Below are 20,527 nucleotides of genomic sequence, written 5' to 3' on the forward strand. Positions count from 1 at the left end.
GACCTAAGTACTATAGTTCAGTTTGAAAAAGTCACACTTTTCGCGACGACACTTGAGTCCTGCTTCTGACAACATTCGAAAAAGAGTACGCAAATTAGCAGTGTGTTCCTCTGGTGTACAATATCGGGTAGCATTCATCTCACGCTAGGTGAGGAGAACTTTACGTCATAGTGACGTAACACTACGTCATCGTGACGTAAATCGACTACATGAGTGCGCATATCGATCTTTGCGATTGTACCGATAACGTCAAAGCTAAATGTAAATACATGTGGACAAACGAAGTGACAGGAGTTATCTGTTACGCTCATCCCAGTTGAATTAATTATTAAGCTGTAATCCCAACAATTTGGGATGGTATTATGTGTTTCAGGAACATAATGAATGTCTGAACGAAGGAACCATAACGAAAGTAAAAAAAAAGCTTTTAGTCATTTAAAAAAAAAAAAATCCGATGAGCCGTGCATAAATCGTTTCGATAGAAACGTGAAATAATTAATTATTAAGCTGCAATCCAAAGAACGTAGGATGTTATTGTGTGTGTCATGAACATAACGAATATCTGAATGAAGGAATCATAACCATAACGAAAGTGTCTTGTTATTTTTCTAGCCTGAAATGAATGCTACTCCTATTTTTTTTAAAAAAAAATCCGATGAATCGTGCATAAATCCTGTGGATAGAAACATGAAATAATTAATTATTAAGCTGCAATCCAAAGAATGTGGGATGTTATTGTGTGTTTCATGAACATAACGAATATCTGAATGAAGGAATGATAACCATAACGAAAGTGTTTAGGCATATTTTAGTCCGATTAATCGTGCATAAATCATGTGGATAAAAACGTGAAATAGGGAGAAATTAAAGTGTTTCGTAGTTTTATAAAAGCCAATGAATTGTACATAATTCATGTGGACAGAAACGTTAAACTGAGAAACTGAAGTTCGAAGTTATTCGGAATGTTGCTGGAAATATTAAACCATCTAGTTCCATTTAATTTTGCCTTCATGTTGTAAATCAACTAAGAACAATGAACAGTGCAGATTCAAGACGCACACAACAGTCGACGTATACAGAACGCACACAACAGTCGATAGGACAACTCGTGAAACCCATGATGACGCGTGCCTACGTTACGTTGACGTAGGGCTCTCCTCACCTAGCAATTAGAGTTGGGCAACACGATTCTTTTTCCCGATTCGATTCCTTCGATTCAGTCTCACATTGCGAATCGATTCCTACGATTCGTTCACGATTCTTTCACGATTCATTCTAGTCTGCGATGGCACGATTCTTACAGAATGCAAAAAGTTCTACATCTTACTCACAGATGGTAGGACATGCCTGAAATTGTCAATGGGGTTAGAATTGAACTGTTTCATGATACGATATGCCAGAAATAGTTTATTTATGAGTAAACATGCATATGACGTTACAAGCGTGATTCTCGTTTTATACGTGTAATGCCTTAATTGATGAAAGGTCACGTTTGATTTGATTGCATCTATTGTTTTAGTTCAGTATGCCAGGAAAGAGGAGTCGATTTGTGCGAAAGGTGGTGCAAAATTGCCTCCTTTGTTCACACGCATCCTCCACTTGACTGCCATCTGGCGGTCGTAATCATTCGGCACGACTCGGCATGATTCGGAAGTTGCTTCGAAGCATAGCGTACTAAGAATCGATGAATCGTTGGAACTCACGACTCGGAAACACGCAATCGTTCTTACGATTATTTTGAACGACGATTCGTCCGTATCACGATTCGATTCTTACGATTCTTTATTTAGAGTCGTTCAAATAAACGACTCATTCACGAATCGCCACAACTCTACTAGCAATATTGTCAAGGTAGTTTGAACAAAATGGCACTTAAGCAGTCGGCTGTTCCAAGTAACGTTGAAAAATGGCGGGTGCGGAATCACTGCCGAAGGGAAAACGCAAATACTTGAACAGTCCTAAGTGTTTATTTACAACAAACACTTTCAATGAGTTCCTCAGGGTGAGGCGACGGATAAGTGTCAACTACTGTCTGTGGGTTGACTGTAGTCACAAATGCAAATGTGACCGGAAGGCTTAGGCAACAAAACTAGTGGACTTGTCCGTTGACTAGCTTGAATGGTAATAATTACACCATCATCTTAAAATTCTTTCAATTGACTGGCTTTTTCGTATCTTAAAGCAATTGGAATGGGGCGGGGCCAGAAAAACTTAGGCTGTGCATTGTCTCTCAATGTAACACACGGTACAAGGTTATTAACTTTTCACATTCCTTCTGAAAATAGTTCAGGAAATTCTTTAAGCAGGCTAGCGACACTGTCTTTTAGATCACAAGCTGATACGGAAAGTACGTTGTCGTGGATAAATAAATGGCATGTGACCAGGGCTTCCTGTCGGGTAGACCACTCGCCTGGTGCAAGTCTTTCAATCTGACGCCACTTCGGCGACTTGAGCATCGATGGGGTTAAAGTGATGATGGTTAGGACAACACAACATCCAGTCCCTGAGCGGAGAAAATCTCCAACCCAGCCGGGAATCGAACCAGGGCCGTTAGGATTGACAGTTGTCGCGCTGACCAGCTACCGGGGGCGGACATTGTCGTGGATGCTAAGGCCAAACAAATCAAAGGCATCTAAACCGAAAATGTTCTCATTGTCTCTTGATTCAACACAGCAAAATTTACTGTCCTAGTGTGAGATTTGTAAGTGGCAGGCAAACTACACTGTCCAAGCACTGGAATCTCCTGTCCATTATAAGCAGTGAGGTGCTTGCTAGATCGACAAAGGTATGGTGAGCCTAACTGTTCATACATGGTACAATTAAGCAAAGTTACCGAGGCACCTGTGTCTAACTGAAAGTTCACACGATGGCCAGCAATGCTCTTCATAATCAATGTTCCCCATAGGCCTGTTTAAACATTTCAAAGGTCACACTCTCAGATTCTGCAAGCTTAACACAAAACTTAATGGTATAAAGTTGCTCTAAATTCCAATGTTCCATTTCCATAACAGACAACAAAATCACAATCTGCCAGGAAGTTTCAACAAAATCAAAACTTCACTTATGGCACTCTCAAAAACAAGTGATGACTATATGGAGCTGAAACTTGGACTGAGCATCTGGAAGAGGTTAACTCACTGGCCTTCTCAAGTAGAACAACACAGCATTGCCAGATCAATCAAAGTCTTGTCAGTCTCATTACTTTTATACACAACTGGTATATTCTGAGAAATTACATTTCGAAATTAAAGCTGATGCTAGACTCATTTTGGTGAGATATGCCTTCTTCGCCTTTGCTTGTGAATTTCTTATGTCCTCTTTGCTTCATCCATCACATATTATTTTGCAAATCAATAGCATGTGCTTATCAAACTGTTGACTCTGTGCAATAGGTGCTGTAATTACTTCTCCTCTTTTGACAGAACAGCAGAGAGTGTTGCACCTTGGAACATTTTTCAGGCTTTTACCTCCAGCCAGTTCTGCAATAAAACTAAAATATATTTTCTTACTCCATTTTGAAAGGATAGGGTTCACTTTGTGTGTGCTGCAGTCTTTTTTTTTTAATTACAAAAATTGCTCTGGAAAAGTAAGAATTTCTGAAAAGTGAAAACCTGTTCCACGGCACAACATTGCCATGTGCAATGCCAGAAAAAAATTAGTACTCCCTTTTAGCGGTTTCCAATTTTTTAACCCGTGTTGAAACACCCTCATAACTATGTGCCGGAAATGCAAGCACTCACTTGGGGATCCAGTCGATCATACAGATGACGAATACTGTCCTGGGATGTGTTATTCCACACCTGCTTGACCTGTTCATATAATTCTGTAAGAGTTGTCAGCTGAAGAGTCGCACAAGTCACTTCTCGTGCCATCATAACCCACATGTGCTCAATTGGAGATAAGTCCAGAGATAATGCTGGCCGGGGCATTTGCTGAACATCTTGCTGAGCACGTTGACTTTCGCAGGCAGTACAGGGTGTCTGAAAAGTCTTTCCCTGATTACATAAATTGATAACTCAGGCTAGAAGTTTTTTTCACACATTGGTAAACTTCCACATGAGCACCCTTGGTATCACGTAGCAAATCTAGGCAATACTCAATTTCCATCCACACATTAGCCAACATCACTGGATGGATTGATTCAATGTCTGTGGTTATCCATTGCCACAGGGTTTCAAGATCTGGTACACGTGTTCGGTAGACCTTGTCCTTGACATAACCTCATAAAAAGAAGTCTAATGGGGTTATGTCAGGAGAGCGTGGAGGCCAAAGCGTTGGCCCATCACAACCAATCCATCGCCAAGGAAAGGTCATATCGAGATAGTCACGGACGACCAAACCCCAATGATGCGGACCACCGTCTTGCTGAAACAAGACATCGGGGTGATACTGAAGCAGCTGAGGAACAGCATACAGTTGCAACATGTCCAGATACACTGCAGATGTCATGGTAGCCTCAGGGAAGACGAATGGCCCGATAATTTGATCGTGCAATAGCGCACACCAAAAATTCACCTTTGGACTGCCTCTGATGCACTCCATGACCTCGCCAAGGGGTTGTGAACCCCAAATGCGCACATTATGGTGATTCACTATTCCACTGACAAAAAAGGTCGCTTCGTCGGAAAAGGCAATTCGTCTGAGATAACCATCATCATCCTCAATACATCCTCAATACGCATTTCGACCGCAAAGTCATATCGACGTGTACTGTCATTGGGCAACAAGGCCTGAACGATTTGCACTTTGTATGCAGGAAACAATAAACGTTTGTTAAAATGTCATGGGGAGAGCTTTTTGGCATCTGTAATTCATGTGAGGCCCTGCACACTGATTTATTCAGACTTCGCAGAAAAGACTGCCTTACAGCTTCCACCCTGTCTGCTGAGGTTCTTGGTCGACCAGACCTCAAAAGGTCAGCAACCGATCCTGTGTTCTTGAACTTCTTATACCAGGCTTTAATGCTCTTGACATCAGGTGGATTCCTTCCAAATGTTGTCTGGAATTGTCTGTGCACTGTGGTTGGTGATCGTGTCTCACGGTGCAACAGGACACACTGTGCCTTCTCCTGATTGGTTAACATGGCTTCTTGGGCACTGCACCTCATCCACTATTTACGTACTGCGAACCTAAAACAGAAAAAAAACTTTGATAGTTGTAAACAATTCGACACAAGTTTCATATTTTTATCATACTTCTAGCCTGAGTTATCAATTTATGTAACCAGGGAAGGTCTTTTTGGACACCCTGTATGTAGGTGAGCATCAGCCTGTTGCAACAACACATCACCTTTCTGTTGCAAGAATGGCAAAAGAATGGGTCTAACAACATTCTGTACATATCGAATGCTAGTTAGGATTCCCTCTACAAATATCAAAGGTGAACGAAAGTTGTAGCTATTGCAAACCGGACTGTAAGGCCTGGTGTGGGGCAGTGTGCCTTGAATGAATGCAGTCTATGAGACAGAGCTCACCAGAACCGCCACTTGCGTGGAGGCAGAATCTGCTTTGTCGCTGACGACTACCATATTCCAATTGATCCTCTGCAGCACCAGTCAGGTCATGCATGTCGGTGCTGTGGTGTCAGTGGAAGGCAGGCTAGAGATGTGTGTGCCCATAGTCCCACTGCTAATAACCAGTGTGCAACAGTTCATGTTGACACGTCTCGAATCAGAAACCATCTTGTTAGTGCTGTGATAGCTGTACGATCTACCACTGCTACCCTTACAATATGATGATCCTGGTAGGTGTCTGTGCTGCATGAACATCCGGACACTCTGTGACCAAAATGGTACAGAAACAGAGGATGACAGACTAAAGGCCGAAACACTAAATGTCTTTTTCCAAAGCTGTTTCACAGAGGGAGACTGCACTGTAGTTCCTTCTCTAGATTGTCGCACAGATGACAAAATGGTAGATATCGAAATAGACGACAGAGGGATAGAGAAACAATTAAAATCGCTCAAAAGAGGAAATTACAATGAAATGAACACCCTTAGCTGCTTACAGGCGTTGAGATACGTCAACGGGGACAGATGAAAATGTGTGCCCCAACCGGGACTTGAACCCGTGATCTCCTGCTTCCATGGCAGACGCTCTATCCATCTGAGCTAGCGAGGACACATAGGATAGCGCGACTGCAGGGATTTATCTCTGGCACGCCTCCCTCGAAACCCACATTCTCTGAAAGAACAGATACCATCTTAATATATATATAGTTAAGGCTCACTGGCCACTTCACCATCTTCTTCGTCTGTGCGAATGCACAAACAGTGCCCGAACTCTTACGGGAATCGGCAACACACCGCGAGTAATGAGTATAATGGGTGGGGGCACTACGAATGTTGTACAGGACAATATGTTGAGAATGTGGGTTTCGTGGGAGGCGTGCCAGAGATAAATTCCTGCAGTCGCTCTATCCTCTGTGTCTTCGGTGGCTCAGATGGATAGAGCATCTGCCATGTAAGCAGGAGATCCCGGGTTCGAGTCCTGGTCAGGGTACACATTTTCATCTGCCTCTGTTGACGTATGTCAATGCTTGTAAGCAACTAAGGGCGTTTATTTCATTGTAATTTCATTCTAACAAGCTGTATGGTCACCGATGATATCTGTTCTTTCGGACATGTCCTAAAGAATAGATTCCATCCAAGTATACAAGAGAGGAAAGGCCGCTGGACCTGATGGGATACCAGTTCGATTTTACACAGAGTACGCGAAGGAACTTGCCCCCCTTCTTGTAGCGGTGTACCATAGGTCTCTAAAAGAGCATAGCATTCCAAAGGATTGGAAAAGGGCACAGGTCATCCCCATTTTCAAGAAGGGACTTCGAGCAGATGTGCAGGACTATAGACCTATATCTCTAATGTCGATATGTTGTAGAATTCTGGAATATGTATTATGTTAGAGTATAATGACTTTTCTGGAGACTAGAAATCTACTCTGTAGGAATCGGCATGGGTTTCGAAAAAGACGATCGTGTGAAACCCAGCTCGCGCTATTCGTCCACGAGACTCAGAGGGTCATAGAGACGGGTTCCCAGGTAGATGCCGTGTTTCTTGACTTCTGCAAGGCGTTCGATACAGTTCCCCACAGTCGTTTAATGAGCAAAGTAAAAGCATATGGACTATCAGACCAATTGTGTGATTGGATTAAAGAGTTCCTAGATAACAGAACGCAGCATGTCATTCTCAATGGAGAGAAGTCTTCCAAAGCAAGAGTGGTTTCAGGTGTGCTGCAGGGGAGTGTCACAGGACCGTTGCTATTCACAATATACATAAATGACCTTGTGGATAACATCGGAAGTTCACTGAGGCTTTTTGTGGATGGTGCTGTGGTATATCGAGAGGTTGTAACAATGGAAAATTGTACTGAAATGCAGGAGGATCTGAAGCGAATTGACGCATGGTGCAGGGAATGGTAATTGAATCTCAATGTAGACAAGTGTAATGTGCTGTGAATACATAGAAAGAAAGATCCCTTATTATTTAGCTACAATATAGCAGGTCAGAAACTGGAAGCAGTTAATTCCATAAATTATCTGGGAGTGCGCATTAGGAGTGATTTAAAATGGAATGATCATATAAAGTTTATCGTCGGTAAAGCAGATGCCAGACTGAGATTCATTGGAAGAATCCTAAGGAAATGCTATCTGAAAACAAGGGAAGTAGGTTACAGTTCACTTGTTCGCCCACTGCTTGAATACTGCTCAGCAGTGTGGGCTCCATACCAGATAGGATTGATAGAAGAGATAGAGAAGATCCAACAGAGAGCAGCGCGCTTCATTACAGGATCATTTAGTAATCACAAAAGCATTACAGAGATGATAGATAAATTCCAGTGGAAGACTCTGCAGGAGAGATCTCCTACGTATATCTCGCGAAGAGACCATGAGGATGAAATCAGAGAGATTAGAGACCACACAGAGGCATACCAACAAACCTTCTTTCCACGAACAATATGAGACTGGAATAGAAGGGAGAACCAATAGAGGTACTCAAGGTACCCTCCGCCACACACCGTCGGGTGGCTTGCGGGGTATGGATGTAGATGTAGGTATAGATGTGGGTGTGAGATATGTTCATGTGACCTCTGATACCAGCATTGTTCCATAACTGATGCAGCACATACAAGTGTGTCGAAATTCTCCAAAAGGACCATCCCACCACTCAAAAGGCTACAATTTGACTGCATTGAAACTGTTGGCTCTAGGAAGCACGAAGGCATCTCCGTAGCACAGTTCCCGCTCGCTTCACACATTTGCACCACGCCGAGCCTTCTGGCTGTGAGCATTCTCTATAAAAGGGTAGACACAGATGGCACTCTGGTAGCTAAGCCACTACATTGTCTGTTGTCAGATGACATTATTACTATTATCAGTACACTTACTTCCCACAGGTGGCGTATGCCAACAGTGGATCATAATTGAAGATGTCTTTTCAAGTCGACTACTTTTCTTTCCAGCAGCATACCTAGGAACACATATTTTATTCAGATTTAATAGTGTTGCAGTTGAGAAAATCTTCTAATTAATGTGTTTAATAGTTTGTGTCTTGCTTTATTACCCTACAACACATCAATGATCCATAAGTGAAAGCAAATGATGGAGTAGTTTATCAAAATTCAGTTATAAGTTCAAACACATTGGGGTAGACGTTAATGGCAACTAACAGAAAGTTCAATTTTCAAGGCACAGAAAATTGCTAAAATATTAAAGAAACTCAGTTCATTTGAAAATATCATGTATTCCTGGTAGAAGACCTTCTGCAATGTGTTGTACAATTGACAAGTACTCTCAATATACCCCGAAGCTTATGAAACTGTCCAGTAATTCATGATCACACTGCACAATGTATTTCAGTTGGATGATAGAAAATGAGATCACGGTTATTGCAGGCAGCAGCAGCAAAGGCGGTCGCAGGAGCAGTGGCGACAAAGGCAGCGTCGACGGCAGTGAGCATTGCGGGGGCGGCGGCCTACAAGGCAGGGGTAGCAACGCGGCTGAAGCTGCAGGCACTGGCCAACGCGGTGCGCAGGCCGAGACCCAGACCCACTGGCACCTCGAGGCCGCCAGCCACCGGCGCCCCGCCGGTCAGCCCGGAACCCTCGCTGGCCCCCGTGCCGGAGCCCGCCCCTGGGGGTGGCGTCCCAGGCGGTGACGTTAGTGGCGGCGGTGTCAGTGGAGGCAGAGGTGGCGGAGGCAGCAGAGGTAACGGTCAGGGCGACGGAGGTCTGCTGGGCGACTTTGGAGACACACTGGCCTTCCCTGGAGGTGAAGCTGGCTTCCAGGGCACAGGGTTCGACTTTGGAGTGGGCTTTGGCGCCGGTGAAGGTGTCGCAGATGGAGGACAAGGGGCTGTTGGCGCACATCCGCAGTTTTCATTTGACCACCTGCAAGGTGCGTATATTTTATATTTTAAACTTATCAGTCTTTTTACCAATTTTGTGCAGTCCAAATGTCACTTCAGTGAAAGTCAGGGGATACATAATGTGTGCAAGAACAGAGAGAAAATATTGAAACTGGAAATTTTTAATAAAAATAACATGTTTTAACTTTTAATTACTAATTGCTTGAAGATGTGAGTAATCACAAGAAATTATAATTTGGTACAAAACTTCAAAAATCATATAAAAAAATTTAATACTTTTCTAATTCTTGAGATTGAACAACAGCATTCACAAGAAAAGTTTTTTTTGTTAACAGTAGGGCATTTCACACATCTGTATCAAATTTTAATTTATTTTCATATGGCCAGAAATTAAAAATAGAAAGATGTTATTTTATTAAAAATATGTTTCAATATTTGTTAATTAACATTATCACTTGATAATAACTTTAGAATTTAAATAAAAGTCAAACCAGAAACTGCTACTTGTGAAGTTCAAACCACTGACACCACGCACTGAGCTACCTATTAAAGTCACTACTTTAATAGCCCTGGAAACTGATGTCTAGGCTCTAAACTTCAAATCCTTAGAAAATCAAAGATAGTTGGTCTGTAAGATCTTGTTCAGGTGTAACTCCCATATTTTCTATGATGCCATCTGAGTTTGACAGTTGTCGTGGCAAAAGCGAAATGATGTGTCTGTCACTCAGTGACCGTGAAACTTGATAGCAGTCAACCCAGTAAGCCATGAATGACACTGACTTTTTCCCATGAGCGAGTACACCCACAGAAATCACCACATATTTGATGAAGTAGGGATGGAAGGAACAGCTAAATGTATGTGAGAAGCAAGAATACAGAGATGTAAAAGCAGATGAAATATCATCTCTGTTGTGTACACAATGATAAGGCGAGGTGCACTACAGAGTGGTTGAGATCTGTCATTGTAGGAAAGCTGGACAGGAGCAGAAATGATTAGCAAACAAGTAAATACAACAAACAGAAAATTTACTTGACATGTATTTCTCCAAGCACACAAAGACACATTGCAAATAATGAAGCAAGAAACAGAGTCCAACTATCACACTCTCCACAAGGAAAATGCTCCCCATACTAAGGCACGCATGATGAAGTTGAAGCTGTGACTAGGCAGTGTCTGCATAGCATCATGTGGCAAAATGGCTCTGAGCACAATTGGCCCATGTGTCTAGTACTGGCCATCCTGTATTGCAACAACAGAGGGCACTCATACTCCAGAGGTACCGGTGGTGTGGCTCAGTGAGTGTGCTCCATCTGATGTGCTGGTTCCTGCACAACAGCTATCAGCATCTAACAGAAACTTGTCGTTCTGTTAACAACTTTCATATGCTTTGGGGTGGTATGACACATGACACCACAATTTCTGACAATACATTTGTTACACAATATTATTTAATCCAAACAGTAAGTAACTTTAAAGAGAATATACAAATAAATGTTAAGCCTATGTTGTTGTGGCCTTCATCCAGTGACTGGTTTGATGCAGCTCTCCTTGTTACTCTATCCTGTGCAAGCTCCTTCATCTCCAAGTACCTGCAGCAACCTACATCCTTCTGAATCTGCTTAGTGTATTCATCTCTTGGTCTCCCTCTATGATTTTTTCCCTCCACGCTGCCCTCCAATACTAAATTGGTGATCTCTTGATGCCTCAGAATGTGTCCTACCAACTGATCCCTTCTTCTAGTCAAGTTGTGCCACAAATTGCTCTTCTCCCCAATTCTGTTCAGTACCTCCTCATTAGTTACGTGATCTACCCATCTAATCTTCAGCATTCTTCTATAGCACCACATTTCAAAAGCTTCTAATATCTTCTTGTCTGAACTATTTATCATCCATGTTTCTCTTTTGTATATGGCTATGCTTCCTGACACTTAAAGCTATACTTGATGTTAACAAATTTCTCTTCTCCAGAAATGCATTCCTTTACATTGCCAGTCTACATTTTATATCGTCTCTACTTTGACCATCATCAGTTATTTTGCTCCCCAAATAGCAAAACTCCTTTACTACTTTAAGTGTCTCATTTCCTAATTTAATTCCCTCAGCATCACTGGATTTAATTCGACTACTTTCCAGTATCTTCGATCATCTTATATCCTCCTTTCAAGATACTGTCCATTCTGTTCAACTCCTCTTCCAGGTCCTCTGCAGTCTCTGGTAGAATTACAATATCACAGAATTACATTATCACATGCAAACCTAAATTTTTTATTTCTTCTCCATGCATTTTAATTCCTACTCCAAATTTTTCTTTTGTTTCCTTTACTGCTTGCTCAGTATACAGATTGAATAACAATAGTGGTACGCTACAACCCAGTCTCACTCCCTTCCCAAACACTGCTTCTCTTTCATGCCCCTCAACTCTTACAACTGCCATCTGGTTTCTGTACGAGTTGTAAATAGCCTTTTGCTCCATTTGACCCCTGCCACCTTCAGAATTTGAAAGAGAGTATTCCAGTCAAGATTGTCAAAAGCTTCCTCTAAGTCTACAAATGCTGAAATGTAGGTTTGCCTTTCTTTATTCTATCTTCTAAGATAATTCATAGGGTCAGTGTTGCCTCAAGTGTTCCAACATTTATACGGAATCCAAACTGACCTTTCCCAAGGTCAGCTTCTGTCAGTTTTTCCGTTCATCTGTAAAGAGTTCATGTTAGTATTTTGAAGCTGTGACTTATTAAACTGACAGTTTGGTAATTTTCACACCTGGCAACACTTCCTTACTTTGGGATTGGAATTATTATAGTCTTCTTGAAGTCTGAGGGTATTTCACCTGACTCATACATCTTGCTCACCAGATGGTAGAGTTTTGTCATGGTTGGCTCTCCCAAGGCTATCAGTAGTTCTAATGGAGCCTCATTTCAGTTTAGCATAAACATTGAGAAAACAGATCAAGAGGGATGTTTGATGACATTCATTGGCTTTCACCAGTGATGTAATGTTAACTCCTGCTGTGATGTCATTTTTAGTGTGTATTTTCACAGTTTGGTTGTGAGTTGGTGAAGCCAATGAAAGAGAAAGTGCAATAACCTGTTTGTGCTGACAGAATGTGCTGTACCTTAGCCGAAGGTTAGTTTGGAAAGTGACAGGTTGGGAGTTGGTGATGCCAACAAATGCGAAAGCAAAAAACCTGATTGTGGTGACAGACTGATCTGCAGCTTAGTCCTATTGGAAAAATCGCCACTGATATCGTGTTATATTCATCATGTTGTTCATGGTGTTTGTTAGATGTTTCCTCTTCACTGGTCAGGACTAATGACTAGTATCAAATATTCCTCTTTAACCGAAAAAATGGTGTATGTGGAGAGGAGGGGAGGGGGGGGGGGTGGGGGTGGGTGGGGGGGGAGTGAGAGAGAGAGAGAGAGAGAGAGAGAGAGAGAGAGAGAGAGAGAGGTCCAAGCAGGCACACAGGGGGAGGGGTTTATTAGTTATTGGGAGCTCCAACGTTAGGTGGGTGATGGAGCCCCTTAGGGAAATAGCAGAAAGGTTGGGGAAGAAGGCCAGTGTTCACTCTGTCTGCTTGCCAGGGGGTCTCATCCGAGATGTGGAGGAGGCCCTGCCGGTGGCAATAGAGAGCACTGGGTGCACCCGACTGCAAATTGTTGCTCACGTCGGCACCAATGACTCCTGCCGTCTGGGTTCAGAGGTCATCCTCAGTTTGTACAGGCGGTTGGCGGAATTGGTGAAGGTGGAAAGCCTCGCCCGCGGGGTGGAATCTGAGTTAACTATTTGTAGTATTTTTTTGTTGAATCTGAGTTAACTATTTGTAGTATCGTTCCCAGAACCGATCGCGGTCCTCTGGTTTGGAGCCGAGTAGAAGGCTTAAACCAGAGGCTCAGACGATTCTGCGGAGATCTGGGGTGCAAATTTCTCGACCTCCACTATCGGATGGAGAAATGTAGGGTCCCCCTGAATAGATGTGCAGTACACGCTGGAAGTGGCTGCAAGGGTAGCGGAGTACGTGTGGAGTGCACATGTGGGTTTTTTAGGTTAGAGAATTCCCTCCCTAGGCCCGACAAGACACCTCCTGAGACGCGGCAAGGTAGGAGCAGGCAAAATGCAACAGGGAATAACAATATTAATGTGCCTAATAGTAAACTGCAGGAGCGCCTATAGAAAGGTCCCATTAATAAATGGCCCCAGTGCCCATATAGTACTAGGGACAGAAAGTTGGCTGAAACCAGACGTAGTAATGAAATCCTAAACTCAGATTGGAATGTATACCGCAGAGACAGGCTGGACGGTGAAGGGGGAGGCATGTTTGTAGCGATAAGAAGTGCAATAGTATCGAAGGAAATTGACAGAGATCCGAAATGTGAAATAATTTGGGTGAAGGTCACGGTTAAAGCAGGCTCAGACATGGTAGTTGGATGTCTCTACAGGCCCCCTGGCTCAGCAGCTTTTGTGGCTGAGCACCTGAAGGATAACTTGGAAAATATTTCGAGTAGATTTCCCCACCATATTATAGTTCTGGGTGGAGATTTTAAATTGCCAGATGTAGACTGGGAGACTCAGACGTTCATAACGGGTGGCAGGGACAAAGAATCCAGTGAAATTTTTTAAAGTGCTTTATCTGAAAACTACCTTGAGCAGTTAAACAGAGAACTGACTCATGGTGATAACATATTAGACCTTCTGGAGACAAACAGACCCGAACTATTTGAAACAGTTAACGCAGAACAGGGAATCAGTGATAATAAAGCGGTTACTACATCGATGATTTCAGCCGTAAATAAAAATATTAAAAATGGTAGGAAGATTTTTCTGTTTAGAAAAAGTGACAAAAAGCAGATTACAGAGTACCTGATGGCTCAACACAAAATTTTTGTCTCAAGTACAGATAGTGTTGAGGATCAGTGGACAAAGTTCAAAACCATCGTGCAATATGCGTTAGATGAGTATGTGCCAATCAAGATTGTAAGAGATGGAAAAGAGCCACCGTGGTACAACAACCGAGTTAAAAAACTTCTGCAGAAGCAAAGGGAACTTCACAACAAACATAAACACAGCCAAAGCCTTGCAGACAAACAAAAATTACGCGAAGCGAAATGTAGTGTGAGGAGGGCTATGCGAGAGGCGTTCAATGAATTCGAAAGTAAAGTTCTATGTACTGACTTGGCAGAAAATCCTAAGAAATTTTGGTCTTATGTCAAAGCGGTAGGTGGATCAAAACAAAATGTCCAGACACTCTGTGATCAAAATGGTACTGAAACAGAGGATGAGAGACTAAAGGCCGAAATACTAAATGTCTTGTTCCAAAGCTGTTTCACAGAGAAAGACTGCACTGTAGTTCCTTCTCTAGAGTGTCGCACAGATGACAAAATGGTAGATATCGAAATAGACGACAGAGCGATAGAGAAACAATTAAAATCGCTCAAAAGAGGAAAGGCCGCTGGACCTGATGGGATACCAGTTCGATTTTACACAGAGTACGCGAAGGAACTTGCCCCCCTTCTTGCAGTGGTGTACCGTAGGTCTCTAGAATAGCGTAGCATTCCAAAGGATTGGAAAAGGGCACAGGTCATCCCCGTCTTCAAGAAGGGACGTCGAACAGATGTGCAGAACTATAGACCTATATCTCTAATGTCGATCAGATGTAGAAGTTTGGAACATGTATATGTTCGAGTATAATGACTTTTATGGAGACTAGAAATCTACTCTGTAGGAATCAGCGTGGGTTTCGAAAAAGACGGTCGTGTGAAACCCAGCTCGCGCTATTCGGCCACGAGACTCAAAGGGCCATAGACATGGGTTCACAGGTAGATTCCATGTTTCTTGACTTCCGCAAGGCGTTCGATACAGTTCCCCATAGGCGCTTTATGAACAAAGTAAAAGCATATGGACTATCAGACCAATTGTGTGATTGGATTGAAGAGTTCCTAGATAACAGAACGCAGCATGTCATTCTCAATGGAGAGAAGTCTTCCGAAGTAAGAGTGATTTCAGGTGTGCTGCAGGGGAGTGTCATAGGACCATTGCTATTCACAATATACATAAATGATCTTGTGGATAACATCGGAAGTTCACAGAGGCTTTTTTCAGATGATGCTGTGGTGTATCGAGAGGTTGTAACAATGGAAAATTGTACTGAAATGCAGGAGGATCTTTAGTCAATTGACGCAAGGTGCAGGGAATGGCAATTGAATCTCAGTGTAGACAAGTGTAATGTGCTGCGAATACATAGAAAGATAGATCCCTTATCATTTAGCTACAAAATAGCAGGCCAGAAACTGGAAGCAGTTCATTCCATAAATTATCTGGGAGTAAGCTTTAGGAGTGATTTAAAAGGGAATGGTCATATAATGTTTATCATTGGTAAAGCAGATGCCAGACTGAGATTCATTGGAAGAACCCTAAGGAAATGCAATCAGAAAACAAAGGAAGTAGGTTACAGTACGTTTGTTCACCCACTGCTTGAATACTGCTCAGCAGTGTGGGATCCGTACCAGATAGGGTTGATAGAAGAGACAGAGAAGATCCAACGGAGAGCAGCGCGCTTCGTTACAGGATCATTTAGTAATCGCGAAAGCGTTACGGAGATGATAGATAAACTCCAGTGGAAGACTCTGCAGGAGAGATGCTCAGTAGCTTGGTACGGGCTTTTGTTAAAGTTTCGAGAACATACCTTCACTGAAGAGTCAAGCAGTATATTGCTCCCTCCTACGTATATCTCACGAAGAGACCATGAGGATAAAATCAGAGAGATTAGAGCCCACACAGAAGCATACCAACAATCCTTCTTTCCATGAACAATACGAGACTGGAATAGAAGGGAGAACTGGTAGAGGTACTCAAGGTACCCTCCGCCACACACCGTCGGGTAGCTTGCGGAGTATGGATGTAGATGTAGATGTAGAGAGAGAGAGAGAGAGAGAGAGAGAGAGAGAGAGTGCGTGAGCAGGGGCAGAGGCCATTAGAGGCAAAAAGAAATTATTCCAATGTAGCACAATTTAGTTTTTCTCATATCACCCTCCACTTCTTATACCTTACCCTCACACTTGTGCACACCTTTGGTGTGAGGGTATGTCAATAAACAATTGATAGACAAACTTTGTTAACAGTTTTGTTAACAATGTTTCAAAAACAATCACTATCAACAATACTGTGGCACACTTATGCAAAAAAATGTAGCAGAACAGAGTGGTACAAGTCATGTAAGTAAAAATCTTGTGCTAGTTTTCAGGATGTGAAACACAGTTTAATCAAGTAGAATTGTGATAAAAGTGTTCTTGAAAAGTTTGAAAAGACACAATTTCTGCAACTGCTCAGTTATCTTCAGTGTTTTAAAAAATTCCACAATTATGTGGCCATAATCATAAACAGTACAATATTATTATTTTAACTTAATACTATGAGACCTTAAGTATCCCTTGAAAAAATAGGCAGTGTAATTGCAGAGTGCATGACAGTGTGGGACCATATCGCGTGCTGCATAAATGCGCTGTGTGTATCACATTGGGAAACTGACTCTGGCTTCTGGTTGCTGAAGTCATTAACCAGAGTCACAAACAACACGCTTTTCATGATAGAGTATGAAAGAAAGAGAGCTTGTCTTCAACATCACTTGTTGCATTGTTGACTTAATTCTCAGAATTCTATTACTTTGAAACTTTAGTTGTTATCAACTTCAACAAAATATTTCACTTCAGAAATACAGCTGTTATCATGGCAGTCATGATCCCATTATGTTTCAGGTGGTTTTGGAGGCAGCGAGTTTGGATTTGGCTTTGGCTCCTACGTTCCGGTAGGTGGAGATGTCGGAGGAGGGCACCACATTTGGTGACAGTGCCTGACGCAGAATGTTAGCAAATCCAAAGACTGAAAAATACCATATAATCAACATTCCTAAGCTGTCAAGGACAAACACTTGACTTCTCTCACTGTATCTGACACATTCCATTGTTTCTTTGTTCACTTGAGACATGTCAACACATCACAAATATGGTATCCACTAGTGACTGACTCATTTGTAGTAAAATTTTGAACATTTCAAATGACTTAGCTGCTATGAAATATAATTACAATCTTCAGTGAAAGATGTAAGTGAAATTCAGAAAATAAAACAGTAAGAGGGCTAAAAATTCTGTCACTTGGGCACACTTTGATAATTCACACTCAGTTTCTTTTGACATATCATATTTGGATAATATCTCAGGCTCTTAATGGATGTTTCCATTTGTTAGTAAGAAATGAGCAACTATAATTTGGAAATTAGTTTGTATTCTCCTTTCATGCTCTGTACCCAATGTATGATGCACTATGTTACATCAAAGCCACAGAGTTGTATTAATTGTTTTAGTCTTCAGTCCAAAGACTGGTTTAATGCAGCTCTCCATGCTACTCTATCCTGTGCATGCCTCTTCATCTCTGAATAACCACTACAACCAACATCCCTTTGAAGTACTTACTGTGTTCATCCATTAGTTTCCCCTCTACAATTTTGTCCTTTACACTCCCCTCCATTAGCAAATGGTTTCTTGACACTTCGGGATGTGTCATATCAACTGAGCCCTTCTTTTAGTCAACTTGTGACATAAATTTCACTTTTCCCCAATTCTATTCAATATCTCCCATCTGCAATTCAACCTACCCACCTAATCTTCAGCATTCTTCTGTAGCACCACATTTCACATTTCATGTCTGAAGTGCTTACCATCCACATTTCACTACCATACAAGGCTACACTCCAGACAAATAGCTTCATAAAACACTTTCTAATTCTAAAATTGATATTAGATCTTAATAAACTCCTCTTTGTCAGTTTGCTTCTTATAACATCTCTACAATAGCAAATCCCATCTACCACTTTTAGTGTCTCATTTCGTAATATAATTCTCTTAGCATCGCCTAAATTAATTTGATGTCATAGAAAATTTTATGTCACAGAGACGGCGCTGAATTTTCATATAATGTAGCATACTCCACAAACAAGAAGTGCATACAGAACGTCTGACACAAAGTTATTCACAGCATCATTGTTAACATTATAATTTAAACAAGGTACCAGTTGTACTTACTTTGTGATCTCTTTACATCAAATGTCCATTTCTATAAACAAATAACTGTATAACGACTGTTCAAAATTTTTTAGAAAAGTGTCAGACCTCATTATACATCTGTAAGAACATACCCAGAGGATGGGAGGGGGCAGTGGAGGCCAACTGATTCCTCCCCTCCAAGAAGAAAGAGGGCAGAAAAAAAGAACTTAAAAAAACCAAACTCTCATCCTAGCAAGCCAGACAGACAGATATATCAACTGAGTATCAGTTTGAAGAAGAGCAGAACATGTAGTGAACACCGACTAGTATCAATTGTATCCAAATTATTTGTCATGAAATCTCAAAACTCTTTTGCCACTGTTCTCCTTACAACTAAAAATGCCAGATAGCTCTGGTTTCTAAAAGCTTTGAGTAGCATTATACCTTCAGTTCACAATGTTTTCTCTCATCCTAGCAGCCACTGTCGAAACCTATTACAACTGAGAATACGTAAAATCATCCCAAGCATATGAAGTTGCCTGACACAAAAATAATATGCATATTTTCCTCAATCAAATCATTTACCTAACCATCCTTACTGAAAACAGATCAATATTTAACTTATAGTTTTGAATATTATTGTGCTGTCATTTGATGTCACTCTGTCATGGACTTTAAAAAAAATGTTATGTTGCACAGCACGGGGAACATTCAACTAATGCATTTTCAAACTGAAAGAGACAAAAGGAATTCAAATTGCAGACAGTACAGGTAAGCTAATGTCGTCCTCTACCAGTGCTTCAAAACAGACATTTCTCGTTTCCATGCTGTAGTTAATGAAACATGATGATGTCAACTGACAACATAAAGAATGAAAAGGAGAAAGTGGTGGCATTAATACGTTTGGTAATTAATCACAGTTTTTCAACAGTTTTGACTTTTGTTTTGTAATAAGTTGGATATTATTCCCTCAACCTCTCCCACTTTCAAGAAACTAATGTGAGTTCTCTACCCTCCTGCCCCACACTGCCTATCCCCCAAGCTCAGATTCTGTCTATACTTTTGTATTACACACTGCACCTATATATTGTCAGAAGGCTCTACATTGAAATATCATACTAGTAAGCTATGGACATCTAGCTAGTTTCCCCAAAATTTTGTGGAACAATCAATGTGGGAAGAAAGTTTTAAATGCCTGGCTATTTTTTATATTAGAAATGTTTGTGAAATTCATAATTCAAATGCCTGTATTTTTGAGTGACTTGAATACTGGACATTAAAGTAGAACATAGATGTGTGTCTACCATGTAGTGGCTTGCTCCTGATAAAAATGGTTGAACTTATTGTTAAAAACTGAAATGTCATCCAAATGTAGTGTGAACAGAGAACTGACTGCGTTTTATCTTAAAGAACATTTCATGTTGATGTAACCTACATTTAAGCAATATAAATGAGACTGAATTTTGTATGTGTGTCAAGTAGTAATCTCTTGTTTCCTGGGACATGGGATTTTAATATGAGCCATGTAATTTCATTTGACTTTAAACCAAAAAGAAAATACCACAAGTGTCAAAAAAGTAAGCAGAATACTGTACATATTTATATCATTACAGTGCAATGAAGACACTCTTTATACAACTACTGAACTATTGCCTTGTTATGCAATTCATAAGTAATCATGCATTACACGATTCAAATCATATATTTGTGCCTTTCAAAATTCCGTGTCATTTAAAACAGAGAATGTATGAAATAGAGTATTAGAAAACTTTCTAAAAATTAAAAATAAAATGTGATGGGCTTTTTATCTTTTTGTAATTATTATATGAGTCCCCAGTTTCCATATTTACAGTTTTGAATTATCTAGAGAATAGAGTCAGCTTTCCAGGTAAAGATGTTCACCAGGATTCCAGTTACAAGAGACCACTTACAACTTTGCATAGACATTTATAATCACAACAATGCATGCAGTACATAACAAAATGTTACCACTAATACAGCAGGATTCACACTGTGGAGGCTCGATGAGAGTTATTCATACGCCATTACATTACATTTGCACTTGTTCTGCAGATCATGAATATGAGATTCTGTAATGATGTGTAATGTGTCAACATAAGGTTTCTCTAAA

At 41.1% G+C, this 20,527-nt stretch overlaps 1 protein-coding gene across 1 annotated transcript in view; it reads left to right on the forward strand.

The window, feature by feature from the left end:
• Positions 1 to 20,154, forward strand: part of LOC124551215 (probable H/ACA ribonucleoprotein complex subunit 1) — a 47,425-nt gene extending 27,271 nt beyond the window's left edge. Inside the window, exons 3-4 of the mRNA XM_047126205.1 lie at positions 8,892 to 9,393; positions 17,113 to 20,154. Of these exons, the coding sequence (XP_046982161.1) occupies positions 8,892 to 9,393; positions 17,113 to 17,201 (591 nt within the window). The 3' untranslated portion in view covers positions 17,202 to 20,154. The remainder of the gene's footprint in view (positions 1 to 8,891; positions 9,394 to 17,112) is intronic.
• The last annotated feature ends 373 nt before the right edge of the window (positions 20,155 to 20,527 follow it).

This window comes from Schistocerca americana, chromosome 9 (genome assembly GCF_021461395.2).
Source record: "Schistocerca americana isolate TAMUIC-IGC-003095 chromosome 9, iqSchAmer2.1, whole genome shotgun sequence".
Lineage (NCBI taxonomy): Eukaryota > Metazoa > Arthropoda > Insecta > Orthoptera > Acrididae > Schistocerca > Schistocerca americana.